Source organism: Caretta caretta, chromosome 11 (assembly GCF_965140235.1).
Source record: "Caretta caretta isolate rCarCar2 chromosome 11, rCarCar1.hap1, whole genome shotgun sequence".
Taxonomy (NCBI): Eukaryota; Metazoa; Chordata; order Testudines; family Cheloniidae; genus Caretta; species Caretta caretta.
Window position 1 is genome coordinate 13,435,230 of NC_134216.1, and position 18,480 is coordinate 13,453,709.

The window sequence follows — 18,480 nt, forward strand, 5'->3', positions numbered from 1 at the left end:
GGTTTTCTGAAATCAGAAAGTTGGCAATGCTAGGGCCCCTCCACCTGCTGGGGGTAGGGGACCCCCAAGAGCAGCCTCTGTCCCTGCCCCCTGGACACTTGCCCAGGGCAGGTGAGGAGTCCACGGCTCCCCACAGCTGCTTGTGCAACTCTTACCCCAGCCTGGCTCTGGCCAGTGGACGGGGCCTTGGAGCAGCAGCTCAGCCCTGGTAAGAGCCTCCTGGGCAGCTGTGCGGAGCCATGGACCCAGAGCCCTGCGTCCCCCTTCCAGCACCCCTGCTTCCACTTCCGTGAAGGGGCAGCAGCCTGAGGGTCTGTGCACAAGAAATGTGTCTGAGAGGCCAAGGGAGGAAACGGGGCTGCAGCCTGTTGAGACCCAGGGAAGTGTAAAACATCTGGGATCCAGAGACTGGGATTCCCCCGTAGCAATCTGGAGGGCAGCCACTACTGGTCCTTTCCTTTTTGGAAAAGTGCCAGATACACATTGCTCTATAAATAATAAAAAATATTTTACTGTGTTAGAAAAGAGGGAGACTCTGAACCAGATGGTCCCCTCATGTTGCTCCTTCTTACCACTGTGGGGTGGGGTTGTTCTTGTGGCTGTGCTGCAATTAACTCATCACTAGAGTAAATCTCTGGTGTATGTGCAGTGGTTCTCTAGCAATCTTAAGGTGCAATGCGGTATTTTAACTGTTTCTCAAAGGTCCAATAAATAGGGCATCATAAAATCTCCAGTGTACTGCCATAGAAACATTTACCATGGTTGGTGGGAAGCATTATTCACTTTGATGGAGAGTTTCTGCAACAGAGCAGAAGGGAACACCAAGTGGCAAAGAAGAGAGCCTGTGGTTTAAACTGTCCGAATCGCTTCAAAAATTAAACAGTCGATGGCCCATCGCATCAGTCAGTCTCTGTTCAGCAAAACCTTTAAGCTTGTACTAAGTGAAATGCTGAATTAGGGCCTACACACATAGTGCTGTCAAATACACAAAATGTACAAACTGAATAAAGAAACTAATTTTTCTCTAAACCCTTTCAGTAATAGTGAGCCTATGTATCACTTGTATCATAGCAGACAAAAATGTTCAGACAAAGGTTCATTTTAATTGATTGTGTCTCTAATAGCTGTATAACTAATAACCCTATAATACACCATTCACTATTCAGAATAATTAACAGCTTTACTGAAGACACCAGAAATATGACCCTGTGGTCTAAGTGGCAGCATAAGAAGTTAATATCACTGTTATGAATGTACCTAATTTTCAGAAGTACAAATATTTTAAAAGTGGCTTTATGAAGCTTATCAATAGATGGCTTTTCAATCGTTTTCTAGAATTCAGTAATTTTAACACATCCCCAGAGGTTACCAGCTATACAAGGTTATAATTCTACAGAAAAAGGGCTTATTATGCCTCAAGACTGTGCAGAAAGAATGCCAGCCTTCTCAATATGATGATTATCTTGAATAGTCCAGAAGGATTGATTTTGTACTTGAATGTATTGATTCTGCAGGATGCTGAATGAAGTGCAAAAGCACCAGCAGTCAGTTAGGCACCTGGGAAGACAGGCATCTGGATAATACAGAGAAATGTGCAGAATACCCATATAGACATGAGCCCTAGTAAGTAGGAGATGAATAGGATGGGGCAAAGGTGATTTACTGAATGTAACTTATGTGCTTTGTGGCTATGTTTTTGGGTTTTCCTTGAACCCTAAGCTAACCAGGAGCAGTAATTTGCTGAGAGTGATTAATATGTATACTTGGAAAAAGTTGAGATCAAGGGCCCCCACGCTTGTGGCATACACGTCTGAGGGTTTGAAAGACACTCTCTTTCAGCTATTCAGTGCCTTAGGATGTGTTCTGTGAACAGCATCCTTACTGATGCACCAGCCTGCTACACTCAGTTTACTTTAGGTTGTGGGTAACAAAAAATTGCATCCAACAGCCGTTCCTGCTAAGAGCCCTATCTACCTAGCCTGAATGTGCTATTCTCACAACCACTGTTGCCTCTAAGCTGTGTGCGTGTGCACGTGCACACAGATCCTAAACACCATGTGCACAAAAATTTGCACAGAAGCACAACAATTTGTACAGAAGAAATTTTTTGCGCACACGGCCTGTCAAAAATTAGAGGGAACATTGCTCCTCATCGACACCAAAATTATGAGCACTGTTAGGGTGCATGTTAAAATCTACTTAACCTGGTCTCCTTAATATTATTTATATATATTTAGGCAATTGGCTATATAAATGGTCATTTGAGTCAATAAACCAAAATATAAAGAGCTATAAGAAAGCCAGTACTTTTCTCATTCTTCAAATTTCTGGTTACAAAATTATCCTTGTGATATTATTCAAAAAATAAAGGCACCAAAAAACCTCTTCCACTGTTTTTAAAAAATAAATCTTATCTTCTAAAAGTAATAAGGTATTCTGGATAAGCTTGAATGTCATTAAATATGACAAACATTGATGGATGAACCATGTTATCAGTCACACTATCATACAGGTCAGTAGGATCTGCCAAGTTTTTTGCTGGTGGAGTGATTAATCCTGCTTTTCCAGTGCAATATTCTCCAGTGAGAACTCGAGCAAGGTACATGTATTTTCTGCCACTCCCATCAGGTCTAGAGTATCCATCGTGAGCAGAATAACTGGCATCAACAGCAAAATAGGTTCCATTTCCAATTGCTGCACCTGTGATCAGAAAGACAAAGTTTTGAAAACTTTTAAAGAACAACAAGACTTTCATTTTTATGTAACCCCTAAAACACGCAACCTTCTCTTCTATCAGTGAAAAAGGATCATTTGAAATTAAAATTAAGAGTCTGACAGCATCGTTCCAGCCTCACTTGGAATAGGCCCTTGTACCAAAATATCAATCATAAGTTTACTGAGATGACACTTTATCACTGAGCTAATCATGCAGACTTACTTTGCCTTATGGTGAAGGAGGTTAAACTTTCTCCCTCTATTTGTCATTGTGTAGTTTTCTATCTATCCTATCCATCTATCCACTATCCCACATGGCAAACATTTAGAATTTTTTAATTATAAGATTATATAATTGTAATTATAATATTCTAATTATACTTCACAGAGGCGGAGGAATCATGGTTCTTCATCGGGGACCTGTTTCTCTTTTCTGAAAGTGGGAGAAAGCTTCTAATGCAAATAGTCAAAAATATATGCAGGGAATTGAATCATATTGCTAAAGGGTTCATCCTTCTTTGCCCCGTCTGCTCTTTGCTGTGCATCACATCTGTTCATTGTGTCATGTAGAATACTATCCCTGCTCCTGCAAAGTATGTATTCTGAGTAATCCAACTGAGTTCAATGCTTAAAGCTAAGTACAGGCGCAAGTCTTTGCAGAATCAGGGCCTCAGATAGTCTCGGCGCCAAATACAATGTTTTGGTTTGTAGCACCCAAAGACAACTGTATGATCAGTGCAGAACATCTCAGATTTATATGTAACAGAGTTGTCCATAACGCTAGTTAAAGAGGAAGAATGTATATATTAAATTTAACTCCTGTGAAAAGTGCCCGATTGAGTGGTGTCATCTAATTATCCCCAAGAACAGATACAGCACAAGCAGCCGCGGAAGCTTTCCCCACACTGTTCAGCCAATTTGTCTCATATCTGATAAGGTGGCACCATTTTCTAGGCAGAAAAGATAATTGGTTGTATCTCTATGTCCATTCACTTTGTAATATCTCAGCTGAGCATGAACAAGGAAGCCAGGCAGTGACTGTTCTGATTAACAGTTTTTGTGAGGTAGGTAATACATTTCATAATATAATCAACTTTCACAAAGGCCACCAAAGTTTTAAATGATTTTAGATTTGCAAAGTACGATGATCTCTCTCTGCTTGTCTGCAGCTGATATTGTGCACGGGCCAAGGGATTAACCACTTGACATTGATAAACTCCTCAGATCTTATTCACAATTTACGATTTTTAGACAATAAACCAGGCGTGGGCAAACTACAGCCCAGGGGCCACATCTGGCCCTTCACACTCCCGCGAGTGAGTGAGGTCCAGGGCTTACCCTGCTCCATGTATGCTGTGGCTCCACGTGGCTCCTGGAAGCAGAAGCATGTGCCGTCCTTCAGGCTACTACACATAGGGGCAGCCAGGGGGCTCCGCATGCTGCCCCTCCCAGCACCGCCCCTGCAGCTCCCATTGGCCGGGAACCGTGGCCAATGGGAGCTGCAGAGGCGGTGCCTGCGGATGGGGCAGCATGCAGAGCTGCCTGGCCACACCTCCACATAGGAGCCAGGGGGGACGGGGGGACATGCCGCTGCTTCCAGGAGCTGCTTGAGGTAAGCACCGCCCGGAGCCTGCACCCCTGACCCTCTCCTGCACCCGAACCCCCTGCCCTAGCCCTGATCCCCCTCCTGCCCTCTGAGCCGCTCGGTCCCAGCCCAGAGCACCCTCCTGCACCTCCAACCCCTCATCCCCAGCCCCACCCCAGAGCCCACACTCCCAGCTGGAGCCCTCAGTCCCCCCCTGCACCCCAACCTCCGGAGCCACCTCCCACACCCTGAACTCCTCATTTCTGGCCCCACCCCAGAGCCCTCACCCCTTCCCGCACCCTAACCCCCAATTTTGTGAGCATTCATGGCCCGCTATACAATTTCAATACCCAGATGTGGCCCTCGGGCCAAAAAGTTTGCCCACCCCTCCAATAAACAGTACAAATAAACTGAAAATAAAAGCCTTCAAATTAACCAATAATGAAAGCATGTTATCTGGCTAGACTTATAAACCCTCCAAAACATAAGAAAACCCTTTAGCTTAAGGAATGATCTGTCTGTCTGATAAGAATAAACAGCTGCGTAATTAAGATATCAGCACAGGTACATCGGAACTCATTAGCTAGGCATTTCATAACTACTGAATACAATAGCGCACTTCAGAGCCTGGACGGATGGTGACATATGAACAATTCTCATATAAGAACATAAGAATGGCCATACTGGGTCAGACCAAAGGTCCATCCAGCCCAGCATCCTGTCTTGTGACAGTGGCCAAAGCCAGGTGCCCCAGAGGGAGTGATCCTAACAAGTAATGATCAAGTGATCTCTCTCCTGCCATCCATCTCCACCCTCTGACAAACAGAGGCTAGGGACACCATTCCTTACCCATCCTGGCTAATAGCCATTAATGAACTTAACCTCCATGAATTTATCCAGTTCTCTTTTAAACCCTGTTATAGTCCTAGCCTTCACAACCTCCTCAGGCAAGGAGTTCCACAGGTTGACTGTGTGCTGTGTGAAGAAGAACTTCCTTTTATTTGTTTTAAACCTGCTACCCATTCATTTAATTTGGTGGCCCCTAGTTCTTATATTATGGGAACAAGTAAATAACTTTTCCTTGTTCACTTTCTCCACACCACTCATGATTTTATATACCTCTACCATATCCCCCCTTAGTCTCCTCTTTTCCAAGCTGAAAAGTCCTAGCCTCTTTAATCTCTCCTCATATGGTACCCGTTCCAAACCCCTAATCATGTTAGTTGCCCTTTTCTGAACCTTTTCTAATGCCAGTATATCTTTTTTGAGATGAGGGGACCACATCTGTACGCAGTATTCAAGACGTGGGCATACCATGGATTTATATAAGGGCAATAAGATATTCTCAGTCTTATTCTCTATCCCTTTTTTAATGATTCCTAACATCCCTTTAGGATATGCTCAAGGCACGCACAGAAGAGTCTACTAGGTCATCTAATACTTCCTTCCCTCCATACAGAATTATTCCCCATATTTACTAATTCTTTGCCTCTTTCCTCACCATGCACTGTGCATATGACACCATTATCACACACCATGTCTCACTCATCCATTCCCTGTTTAGGAAATTAACTTGCTTTGAATAACAATTTACCATTCTTTCCAGCAAAACCACGATTAAACCCATTGTAATTAATTGTGCTCAGTGAGGAACTAGGTGTTCCATGGAATAGGAGATTCTCATTATTTGTGTTGCTATTCTTTTTGTCCAGCGACTGTTTTTTGATTTGGTAGGTCTGCCACAGGTAAGGATTTTGTATCCTTTCAATCTGCAAAGTTAGAAAATAAAACACATTATTGATAATGCCCAATATCTAGGATGACAGCAAAGCATTACAAAAAATAACAAATATAAATTAATTGGTTTTCAGATCACTCTGCCCGTGTGGTGTCTATTTAGAGTTGGGACGCTGGAAATCCAAACATTACAGAATGTGAACCAATAAATAACCAGAATATGATAACCTAGAAAAAGTCTTTAGTTTGACTATTTTCTTTTAATCACTTGAGCTTTGCCTCATGTGCCAAGTATGTGGAACAAACACTGGCATGTTCTCAGCAAAACGATAACGTTTTTAGAGGTATGCTGTTGTATTCTGCTATTGTGGTATTGCCAGCAGCAAAAGGGGCTTTTGAGTAAGATGCACCCTGAACATCTGAACTTTTTGCTGACAGTTCTCCCATTAAAGGGGAGAATTGTAGAGCTACCATTATGCTTTTACAAGAACAAGCTTCTTTTCTAGATCCCAACTTGGGAGTTAAAATTATGTCCTCAATTGTATAACTTAGCCCGCTGAAAACTGCCATTTAAGAATACACTTCCAGGGAGCAAATTTTGCTGGCCTACTCAGGAAAGCAATCTATTTGTAAGGAAATGGTTCCAGGGATCAACCTGGTATATCGGCATCAAAGCCCTGATCCAACTCCCACTGAAGTCAATAGGAAATGTTCCTGTTGGAGCTGGCCCAGAGAGCACTGGTATAAAAGCTTCCAACTGGCAAATTAATGTTAATAGAATCTAGAGCTGGAGAAGCTTGCTTAGGTCATGCCATTGCATAACTGTTCCCACTGTATGCTAATTAGCATTTTGCTCCATATATTTTTTTAAATGTGCCAAGTGCTATGGCATTCCTCTATTCTCTCAGAACATTATTCCTCAAGGATAGAGGATCTCACCACTGGCAAGTGTCCTGGGATATTCAGAATACTTCCTCATTCTTAATTTCATCTGATTTCTCCTAGTTATATTCCCTTTTCATGTTAACTAATTCCGCTTTGTCCTTGATGCTGACACCTTTGTAAAGTGTTTTACAATTTACATTCAGGCAAAACTTACTGAAGTCAGGGGCCTGTATCCTGGAACCAGCACATAGCTTGAAGGGGATCTCCCTATGGGACTCACAGGGAAGGAATCTGTCCCCCAAGCTGTGGATTAATCTCTGCGGATTAAAGGAATTGCTCTATGACTGCTACTGTAGCCTCAGGGCTGCAGAAGTGTGTGTGGCCAACCAGCTCTCCACCTGCAGAAGGATCTGTGTAGAGTAGGTGCCATTCTCCTGGACCCAATGTTCCCCTTGCCTGCCTCCCACCATGTACAATGGGCTGTTGGGAGCTTCGCTTCCTACAGGACAGAGTCGCACAATGCAGAGATATGTGCAGATCTCCTGCACAGGATTCCTTAATCCTGATTCCTTTCAGCAATAAAAATGCACTGTAGACGAAGAAGCAGGATTTGGCTCAATGAGAGGTTTGCATAAGTAAGGACTTCAAGAGTCAATCATTTACTTGGTGGAGATTAATCTGATTGTTTCTTAGAGATGGTTTACTGTAACATTCACAGCAGACAGATTTTCAGTTGATTTCCGACTATGCATGTGTGTAAGCCTATATTTCATAAATAAATTACCTTCAATATCTCATAATTTGGGGATACTGAACACAGACTGCTTGAATGCCCAATCACCCTAGGATAGTGGTCCACAAACTTTTTCTGTCGTGCCCCCCCATAACCATAATGGACTCTGTCCGCGCCCCCCCGGAGCCACGGTTGGGGGCTGGGAGTGGGGCTGGAACTGAAATCGTGGTTGGGAGCCAGTGTTGGTGTCAGGACCTGGTGCCGGTGTCAGGGGCCGGAGCAGGAGCCATGGTTGGGAGCCAAGGCCCTGGCCAGGAGTGGAGCCAGCGGTGGAGCTGCAGCTGGGGCCATGGCCAGGAGCGGAGTCGGGGCCGGAGCCACAGTTGGGAGCCAAGGTTGTGACTAGGAGCAGAGCCCAGTTGGGATTGGGGGCTGGGGCCGCTACCAGGAGTGGAGCCATGGCTGGGGCTGGGACTGTGGCCCAGGTCGGAACCCAGGGCCAGGAGTGGAGCCATGGCAGGGTCCAGATCCACAGCTGTGGCTGGGAGCGGGGCCAGGAGCTGCAAACCAAGGCTGGGGTCAGAGCCGGGGCAGAGCAGGGCTGGGTGATGCTCCCTCCCTGCTCCCTGTGAGGCTGGCCCAGGCCTCACCACACCTCCCCAAATGTTCCTCCATGCCCTCTAGGAGCCCCACAGTTTGGGGACCGCTGATCTAAGCGTTGACAGCCACTATCATATGATATTAGAACGGAAAATTTCCTTAGATTTGCAATGAAGTTTTGGATTTTATCAATGACCTCAGTGTGTAGTGTTGGGGAAATACAGAACTGGAAGGGGTGACTACAAATAAATACTTAATAAAAAATAAAAGATGAAAGTTTCTCTTTAAAAAACAAACAAAAAACTTCACTCTCATGTTACTTCACCTTCTCTATTTTGAATGTGGAGCAGGTTTTTAGAAACTTCTTCTGAACATCTTGATATTCTTGCTGTGCTGTATTTATCATAACCACTTTGACACGTTCTTGTTTCATATCACACCACTCTTTAGGGAACGCTACTAACTGTTTACCTGCAAAGTAAACATTTTGTTAATACAGCAAGAACTGACTCTGCTTATACGGGCTTGTGCCTTATTAAAAACTGAAAAAAGAGCACCTATTATCGATTCTTTTCTTCCACAGATTCTTTGGCAAGACTATTCTTTGCCATGAATACAACATGGCTTCTGTAGCACAGATTAGATTTTCTATTTTGCTACCAATCTGAGCTCTCACTTACCAAACAAAAACAATTAACTAAAGTAAAGTTTAGAAATGTTGGGAAATTTTACTCATTATTTCTGGACCACTCAACATTTTGGGCCTCAGGGTACAAACTATGGTAAACGGGACAACTCGCATGACTAAGGACAATTCATGTGAGTAAAGAGTGGCAAGACTGGATCTTTTTTATATGGAATGGTATTTGCTTCTTGCTTATAAAATTATATCGGTAAATCAAATGATTTATTAGCAAAGTGATTAAGCTGAGAAAGAATATGGCTACAGCTAATTCATTCTTCTGTCAGTAAGAGATATTTGTTTACTTTTGCTGTGTCAGGGGTCTGAATACGCTTCTACTGGCATTACTGTAAAAGGTTTTGGAAAACATAATCCACAATGAAATATGGAAAAGAACAGAGGCACATTTACAATTTAGTATATTCTGGGCAGGTGGAGAGCAGTGGCTGCTGGCTGGCCACCCAGCTCTGAAGGCAGCGCCACACTATGACACCCTTATTTTTGCACTACTGCTGGCCGTGGTGCTGCCTTCAGAGCTGGGCTCCCGGCCGACAGCTGCAGAGCTTCCTGCAGTCGGGGAAGATTCCTGGAGCTTGGTCTGACCCAGCCCTGGGAGAGGCCCCTGCAGGGGAAGAGGCAGCCCAGCCAGGACCAGCAGCTGGAGTCTGGCATACTGAAGGAGCCCTTGGCCAGGGCTCCCCCAGCCCTGCCCCTCCCTGGCTACAGGCCCAGCGCCCCAGCATTCTGGGGTTAAACGGGCCTTGGGCTGGCTGTGTGTGTATGGGAGGGTGACCACGGGAAACCCCCGCCAACCACGGTGCCCTATTAGCAGTAGTATTGCCTTCCGAGCTGGGCATCTGGCCAGCGGTTGCTGCTCTCCAGCTGCCCAGCTCTAAAGGCACCGCGGCCACCAGAAACAGCACAGAAGTAAGGGTGGCAATACCGCGACCCCTGTACAACAGCCTTGCAACTCCCCTCCCATGACTCCCTTTGGGGTTGGGACCCCACAAATTTAGTATCTGAAACCGTGAAATTTATTATTTTTAAAATCCTATGACCATGAAATAGACAAAAATCGACCCTGATTTTGGTAGGGCCTTACCTTTGAGGAAAGATTGAAACAATTGGATTTGTTTAGTCCGGACAAGAGGAGACAGAGAGGGGACACGATAACAGTTTTCAAGTACATAAAAGGTTGTTACAAAGAGGAGGAAGAAAAATTGTTCTTCTTAACCTCTGAGGATAGGACAAGAAGCAATGGGCTTAAATTGCAGCAAGGGCGGTTTAGGTAGGACATTAGAAAAAACTTTCTGTCAGAGTGGTTAAGCACTGGAATAAATTGTCTGGGGAGGTTATGGAATCTCCATCACTGGAGATTTTTAAGAGCAGGTTAGACGAACACCTGTCAGGGATGGTCTAGATAATACTTAGTCCTGCCATGAGTGCAGGGGACTGAACAAGATTACCTCTCGAGGACACTTCCAGTCCTATGATTCTATGAAACTCAGTTTAAAATTATGTGCTGGCTTTCTGACACAGCTGCTGTTACATTTCAAACTAAAATTGCTAAGTGGAATCACTGACAGTGGTAGGTAATGCCTAGCAACTGAAAATGTATGGCAAGAGATAGGTTTACTTCTGGGCATAAGTCTTCATCTAGACTAGAAGCATTGCTGTTGGATGACTGAGAAATCTGAATTCTTTTTACCCCTTCACACTGGTATAAGGGGAAACTTTACTGAAGTCCATGTTGTTACACTAGTGTAAGTGAGAAGAGACTCAAGCTCAATATGTTTAAATATATGTTCAGAATCATTAATAGTTTCTAAGAAAACAGACTAGCATTATTTAGAATTTTACATATGAATGAAAGTGTGTGTATTTTGTCAACCCTTCATGCAATAATAAAATAATAATAAAGCTATGAAGAACAGCTCAACAAAGCTTTAATTTACCTTCATCCTTTGGCTCACGCTGAATGATTATAACTGTTCCTTGTTCATCTGTAGCACATAGATTTTTCATGTCTACCTTGTAGTCCTTCCTGAGGAGTTTGATATTAATTTGAGTTTTTTTAGCTACTTTAGCATCCTCTAAGTGCATATTTATCAGAGGGTCAAAGTCTGTGAAATGCACCTTGTTTATGGAATACTTCCACTGTACTAAATTGCTGACAAGTTTTGCCTTTGATTGTTCTTCTTGGTTATCTTTAGTTCTTTTGATCATGTTTTGAATTTTCATGGAAGCTTCATAGACATCTCTAGTTATACCAGAAACTCTAACAAAAGGAGGAGTTTCCTTGGTTTCCACATGAATGGTAATATGTAGGCTTTTCTGGAGGTCACTTAGTTTCTTAGCTTCTGCTTCACCAAAACTGTCAATTAATTCATCTGAAATAATGTTGTCATACTGTTCTTTTAAAATCAGACTTTTTATCCAAGATTCAGTGGCTGCCACATTTTTTTGGCTTTCACCACAAATCTGAAATGTGGCTAACTCAATTTTCTTCTCCAGCACGAATCCACGTTTCTTTCCAGTAGGACGTTTTTTGCCCATTAAAAGTGCTGCAATGAAGTATAAGGTCTGTAATTACGTAACTTTTATTTTAGAAAATATTTAATTTTATGTACCCATTTAAAAAACACTCACTACTCACAAGTTAACTTAGAAAGCCATGATTCTGATGTTGGTGAAATTGTATCTCCTTCTCTTTTCTGCATACTTGCATAAAATACATTTTGCATCTGTGGCTGGAAGATGACTATTTTAATTTTTTTCACATGCTGGACTGCTTTTGTACTTGCAAACTCAACTATAGCATCCATCATGTCCTCAGCTACCTCAGCTGGATTCCGCCCTGCCTGACCTGTAACAAATAAATAAAAAATACATATTTGCTGGTGAACAGTATGTGAACTGAGATGCTCTCTATATCAAAGAGCCTCTCTGCTCCCTACTTGTACTATCTGAAGACGTTGTGAATAGTCCGAGCAAAAAGATCAAAAAATGTCTATTTTCTAAACTGCAAGCCGTCAGGGTAGAAACTCTTTTTGTATAGGGCCAAGCACACTGTTGACACTTAACACAGTAAAGTAATATAATATAATAAAATAATAATAATAATAAAGGTAATCCCTCCAAGTCAAAATTGAGGTATATTGCACAGCTGCTATATCTGTGCTGTACTTGTTCTGTGGCTAAACACAGGACTTCATTCTTCATAATTACAACAGATAAATATGACTACGATGATTTATTGAAACATCCTTTTAAAAGGCAATACAGTCTCATTCTTATAATGAGGTCAGCATAACCAGATATGAAACACAGTTTGAGGAAATAATATATTGTGAAAAGAAAGTTACTTTGTAAGCTCTTAAAGAGAAACCTGGCTCCAATGTTTTTCTGGTTGCGATCATTAGCTGACAGGTGGCAGACTGTGAAGATGTCATTCTCTGTCTCTCCCCCCAAAAAGATCCATATTACCAACATCCCTGCTAAAGTGCAGATCTTTTGATGCCATAACTGAAGCAAGAGCTATTAGTCTGCCATTTTCATAAAGTATAATTTCACTGACAAATGGATATAACACATTTCTATAACAATACTAACAGCTTTTAACTGGACGAGAGAACAATAGACAAGATAAGCCCGAAACTTAAGATGAGGTAAAGGGTAAGACGTGCATGGACTGTGAACACTGTACAGGGATTGGTTCCTACAAAGTGTCCAAGCCAATCCAAAAACATGTGATGCAATGTAAAGTAAATGCAATGTAATGTATAAATGTACATAACAGAAGGGGGTTTCTGCATTACTTCGGATGTGTGGTATATCCTGTACCTACCTGCTACGTTTGAGTGTGAACAACTCAGTATAGCTTTGCTGTATGCCAGATAAAGGAACCTGAGTGACAAGAACTGAGTTCCTGGGGAGCCGTGTGGAAGTGGTCTTAGAGGCTACCCTAACAGTTCTGAATGTCTCGCTTTTTTACTAACATGTGGCCCAATCCTGCCACTCTTACACAGATAATCCTGCTCATGCTAACAGTTCTGATGAAGACAACAGAATTACTCATTTAAGTAAATGTTACAGGTTTTTTTTAAAATGACACCAGAGTGTTCACTGACATTTGAAGTTATCATATAAATATATATCTTGACTAAAACATGTCTACGGTCTTGGAGAAGTAGTTTGCAAAGCAGAAATATTGTAATGCAACATGTTTTTCCTAGGTAATGTCACATTAGTGCAGAGGTGAAAGTAAGCCGGTGTGCTGTACCGGGACTGGCTTTCCCAGACAGCAATTTAAAGCCCTGGGGTAGTGGCGGCAGGGCTCCGGAGTGGATTTAAATGGCTGGGGCGGTAGCGGCGGCTGGAGCCCCGGGGCCCTTTAAATCCCCGACGGAGTCCGGCCGCCGCTATCCTAGGGCTTGGGCAGTAGGGCTCAGGTGGGGATTTAAAGGGCTCGGGGCTCCGGCAGCCACTACCACAGCGGAGCCCCAGGCCCTTTAAAGCTCTGCCAGAGCCCAGAGCCCCGGGGTAGCGGAGGCAGCCAGGAGCCCCCAGGGCTCCTCAGTGATTTAAAGGGCCCGGGGCTCTGCTGCGGCAGCTGGAGCCCTGGGCCCTTTAAATCGCCCCTGAGCCCCAGGGTTCCCAGCCGCCTCTGTAGCTGGTAGCTCAGGGGTGATTTAAATGGCCCGGGGCTCCAGCTGCGGTAGTGGTGGCTGGGAGCCAGGGGCCCTTTAAATCTTGATCAATCAGATGAAGATTAAACGGAGATTTAACAGAGATTTAAGGCCCTGCCTCTTCCGGTTGAGGCCATGCCCCCTGTTCAGGACTCCAGCGTACTGGTAAGTCCTCTAACTTACTTTCACCCCTGCATTAGTGTCAATGTATAATTTAGACAAAAATTTTCATTTTTCAGGGCTCTGAAACTACTTGCGAATTTGGTGACCAGTTTTTGAGGGTTTTTTCCCCCCAAAGAAGTTGAAACAGATTGTTTCAGCCATTTAGAAACAACACATTTTGACTTTTCCTTTCTAAATGGCGTGATGTTTCAGGATATAGCTAACTGAAAAAAACGGGAGAAGAACAACACAAAATGAAATAACCAAAAAAATGATTTGGGGCTAAACTAAATGCTTTATTTGATGCAAATCAAAAAAAAATTTTTTTTAATTTTTATTTTGGCAAGAAAAAAAATACATCAGTTTTGATTAGAACCAAACTGAATTTTTTTTTCAGAATTTAAAGTTCTGCCCCTGAAAAAGTCAGCTATTCACTCAGCTCTGGTATCATTAAGTGGCACCTCCCTTAGCCAGGTGACTGTACATTACTGCATGCTTTTTCAATATCTCTCCACTGAATGAAGCCCCTCAGCCATAGAGTTACCTGCCAATGTTGTGATACGCACTTTGTCTATAGCAAGCCAGCTGAACCAAGTAGTTAGGCTACTTTCGGACCAGAATATGCTTCGGCTGAAATCAGTAAGAGTAGCATCAGGCCTTTAGAAGCTAATACCATATGGATACTTGCTATGCAAATCTGTAATTTTAACATTACACTGCTGGTATGAGTTTGTGTGTAAACTTACTACAGTGATCTTGATTTTGCTTTTCCTTTCAAAATCTACTAAGAAAAAACAAACCTGTTCCAATTGCTGGGAAGGCAACAGATGTGTACTTCCTCAGTTCACACTCCTGGAGCACTTTAGAGACCAGAGCTTTAACATCTTTCTGATGAACGAGGTGAATAATTTTACCACACATCAGCTTTCCACCTTGTGTGGTTATAAAGCCACTGTGAGGCTGCAAGGCTAGAAGATAGAAGAAAAATATATGACACACAAAATAAAGAGATCAACACTTTATAATAACAAAGGACAAGAGCCTCAAGTGGTGCACAATGGAGCAGTTCCAATGTCTTTAATGGAGCCATGCTGATCTACACCAGATGAGAATATAGCTTCTGGTTAGAAACGTGCCTGGTATTTGCAAACAGGAAAGTGGAAAGCAAATCCATCTTGAATGTTTTACCCATACAGGGTCTTGACATTCCACCAGCTTCATCTGATTAACGTTTTCACTGCTAACATTCTGCTTTTAAATTTTCTTTACGCTGATATCTTAAATTGGGGATGAACTTCGTACGTGCTCCGAATTTCCTGTTTTACTTATGACTGAAATCTGGGTGCTCATCAAATAATAGTTTACAATTTAACACAACCGACCTTTTAAGTATATGAAATTTAAATAATTTTATTCGTATTATCAACATTTCCTAAAATGTGAATCAATGGAATGTGCACAATACCTCTGCATGAGAAACTCCTCAAAATCACTTGGGCTCTTGCAAGGAAGCTAAGGCACACGTAATAAAATCCTTTAAAAGTGCTAGGTCATTTAAAATGAGTTATAAACACATCAAAAAGAGCTTATACGGCAAAAAACTGATGGACTCATGAGCGCAACGGTACAAATAGCACTACTATGCAGAAAGGCAAGGAACTGATTGTGAGATTATGCGCTCATCCTGCTAAGTGCAGAACACATTCAACTCCCATTGGCTTGGGAGTTGAGGGCAAGGATCAGGCTAATAAAGGGGGAGAATCCACAGATTTGCCAAAAGTGAAAAATTTTGAAGCAAAAGGTGCAATATTGGAACTGAACTGCCAGAATCATGAGGGCGCTATTTCATTTTGTGATTCAGGATGCGCACTAAGGGTTTTTCTTGCCCTAATGGGTGCCAGCCATAGCTGGCAATGGTTTAATTTCGGCACCGGTTTGGCAGAATCCAAATACTGTAAAAGAGCTCACAGACAGTACCTATTGGGTTACATCATTTCAATTAACAACAACTGTGCACTTTTGAATACAAAAGGAGAGACCCTGATAATCTAAGAGCCTGATGCTGCACCCACTTAAGTCCATGGCAAAGCTCCCATTGTCTTATCCAGTGGGATCAGTCCCAAAATGGCTATTGCCTCAATTTAAGAAGGTACATCAAGCATGTGCCTAACTTTAATTAGGCGAGTTTAAATCATGAGCTTAAAGTGACTCTGAAGCCAATGGGCCTCTTCAAATTCTGAAAGTTAAGCATGTGCTAAAGTACCTTCATAAATAGGAGCCTATGGTTGCACTACTTCCCATGTACTCATTAGGATCAAATAGCCTCTCTTCCAAATTATCTTCCTTTTGCAAAAATAATGTGGGTGCCGTGAGAGCAGCGTTTTCAAAAATCAAAAAAGCCAGCACAATTTTATTTAATGTAATGTAATTTCCTATCATAATTATATGGTCCAACTGGGGGATTGTAACATCATGACTAAGCATAAGCAGCCATTTAAATTTTGGAAAGAGCAGGTATACTAATAATTTATTTGAGCATAAGCTTTCGTGAGCTACAGCTCATTCTAAACTGGTTAGTCTCTAAGGTGCCACAAGTACTCCTTTTCTTTTTGCGAATACAGACTAACACGGCTGTTACTCTGAAACCTATACTAATAATGGAATCAAATGGAATATATGTTGCATCATACCAAGCATAGCACATTCTAGTTCAACCTGGGGTCCGGCAGCTTCCATCACTGCTTTGAAGACACCTTAAATAAATGAGAAAACATGTCAGTTTGCTCAGTCAGTTTAACTGTTGTTACCCAAAAATCACCTCACACCTGTATGAAAACTCTCATAAACTTTTCCCTGCCACATGCTACATCTTCATGCACTAACAGCCACATTCTGTATTCCTTGAATAGCCAAAACTCCCATGGGGACAGATCTGACAAGATGCTGAGCCCCACCAATCCATACTGTATTCAGGAATCTGCATAACATCTCATATTGCCTGCAAAGAATATACTCCATTTACAAATTAACTTTATTTCATAGCTCTCTTGGTTAACAGTACGCCAGTCACCATGGTATGTTACCTGACAGATTGCCTCTTTCTCTGTGTCATGCTGCTACTGCTGGGATCAGCAGAGATGTTCAAGTTGAAGCCCCCTTGACACAAATGAGGGCTGCTGGCAGGGTGTTTTCTGTGTGGGGTCCTCGACTTTGGAACTGACTCACCTCCACAGAATGCCAGAGCCTAAGTTTGTTAACCTTCTAGGCAAGGCCCATCTTATTTCTTGGGCTCCTGAGGAGTGGGGTGGACTGAGGGTTGGCAGGGCATGGTAAATGTTAATTTACTTATGGGCAGTCCTTTACATGACCTCATATTGCATATATTAGCTAATGGGCCAGGCCCCCAGGAAGCAGAATAGGCACCTACCAATATATTTAGAATTTTTTTGCGGGGAGAAATCAACATTACAGCATAGGCTAGAGAGTGAGAGAACAAGGGTATTGTCTCTTCAGGCGGCTCTGACCTATGCCTGGGTACCCTGATATTATTTTGTGTCATGAGGTTGTATTGCTATGTGTTGGCTTTGTGTTTCTATCTTGAAACATCCCAACTCAATGTCAGGAGAGGACTCAGCCATTATTTATTAGCTCTCTGCAATTCTGTTAGACGAAGAGGCTCTCAAATGCTGCAAAGCTGGGTTCTACTGGTCTAAGTGATACATTTCACAATGGAAAATTCCCACTGGGAATAGCACTAACCTTGAAGAACCACAGCCCAGAAATGAAAGGAAAAGACTGATGGCCTTTAATGTAACAAACTAACACAAAGCACAGACATTTGCCATCCCACTTTTCCAGCGTGAAAAAAAGGCTCCCTCCATTTCCAAAAAGTGGCAGTGAATTTATCATTAAATTAATAGATATTCAATAAGTACCTGATTTGGCATTAAATGATGAATTTGATATGTTTACAATCACATCTGTATTTTCCTTGGTGATATCGCCAGTTGCTACCTGGAATATAATGGAACCAAGCTGCATTTCATGAACTCCCAATATTGGGGTTGAAACACGCCCAGAAGAAACTGCAAGGAAAATAAAAATACATTAAGAGTGGTCTGTCCTAGTAAAAGTGCTATTCCCTTGAGCTTATGTATGCTTTGTACATTCAGTACAGAGTTCACAGATTGGGATCTCCAGATATAAAGTATCCTCTTTGACTCCAATATTCTCTAACCCAGATTTTTTATTTCTGCTTTCCATTATTCAGGCCATAGGACCTGGGAGACATAGAACTCTTTCAGTTTAAATACTGTGGACCCATTGCTACTCCCATTGACGTTGATGCAATTTTGCTATGAACTTCAACGGAAGAGGGAATAGGTTCTACATTATCCTGAACAAATCTCTGGTGTTGCGTGCTGTTCACTCACATACTGTGCTGTCAGCATTTCTCTCCTGCAAATTAATAAATGGAAAGGAACTACATCTGCTGGATATCTTCGTGTGGACCATTCAGGTTACAGAGGGAAGGGGGTAATCTTCACAGATGGCCTAAAAGGGCACGAAGAAGGGAAATGATGCTGTTGGGAGCCCACCCATTCTAGTGGTTACTCTTGTAGCATGTTATCTGTAGTTCGCTTGGCATGGTGATTGCATCTTTAAATCCCAGCAACCACTGCAATCTATCGGT

At 42.5% G+C, this 18,480-nt stretch overlaps 1 protein-coding gene across 1 annotated transcript in view; it reads right to left on the reverse strand.

Annotated features, from left to right (window-relative positions):
* Positions 1-1,083: 1,083 nt before the first annotated feature.
* The window catches only part of LOC125644513 (protein mono-ADP-ribosyltransferase PARP14), a 34,066-nt gene continuing 16,669 nt past the window's right edge, over positions 1,084-18,480 (reverse strand). Inside the window, exons 10-17 of the mRNA XM_048868538.2 lie at positions 17,723-17,872; positions 16,478-16,540; positions 14,588-14,755; positions 11,594-11,803; positions 10,893-11,501; positions 8,581-8,726; positions 5,895-6,069; positions 1,084-2,700 (exon numbers count right to left, since the gene is read on the reverse strand). Coding sequence (XP_048724495.2) covers positions 2,411-2,700; positions 5,895-6,069; positions 8,581-8,726; positions 10,893-11,501; positions 11,594-11,803; positions 14,588-14,755; positions 16,478-16,540; positions 17,723-17,872 — 1,811 coding nt within the window. The 3' untranslated portion in view covers positions 1,084-2,410. The remainder of the gene's footprint in view (positions 2,701-5,894; positions 6,070-8,580; positions 8,727-10,892; positions 11,502-11,593; positions 11,804-14,587; positions 14,756-16,477; positions 16,541-17,722; positions 17,873-18,480) is intronic.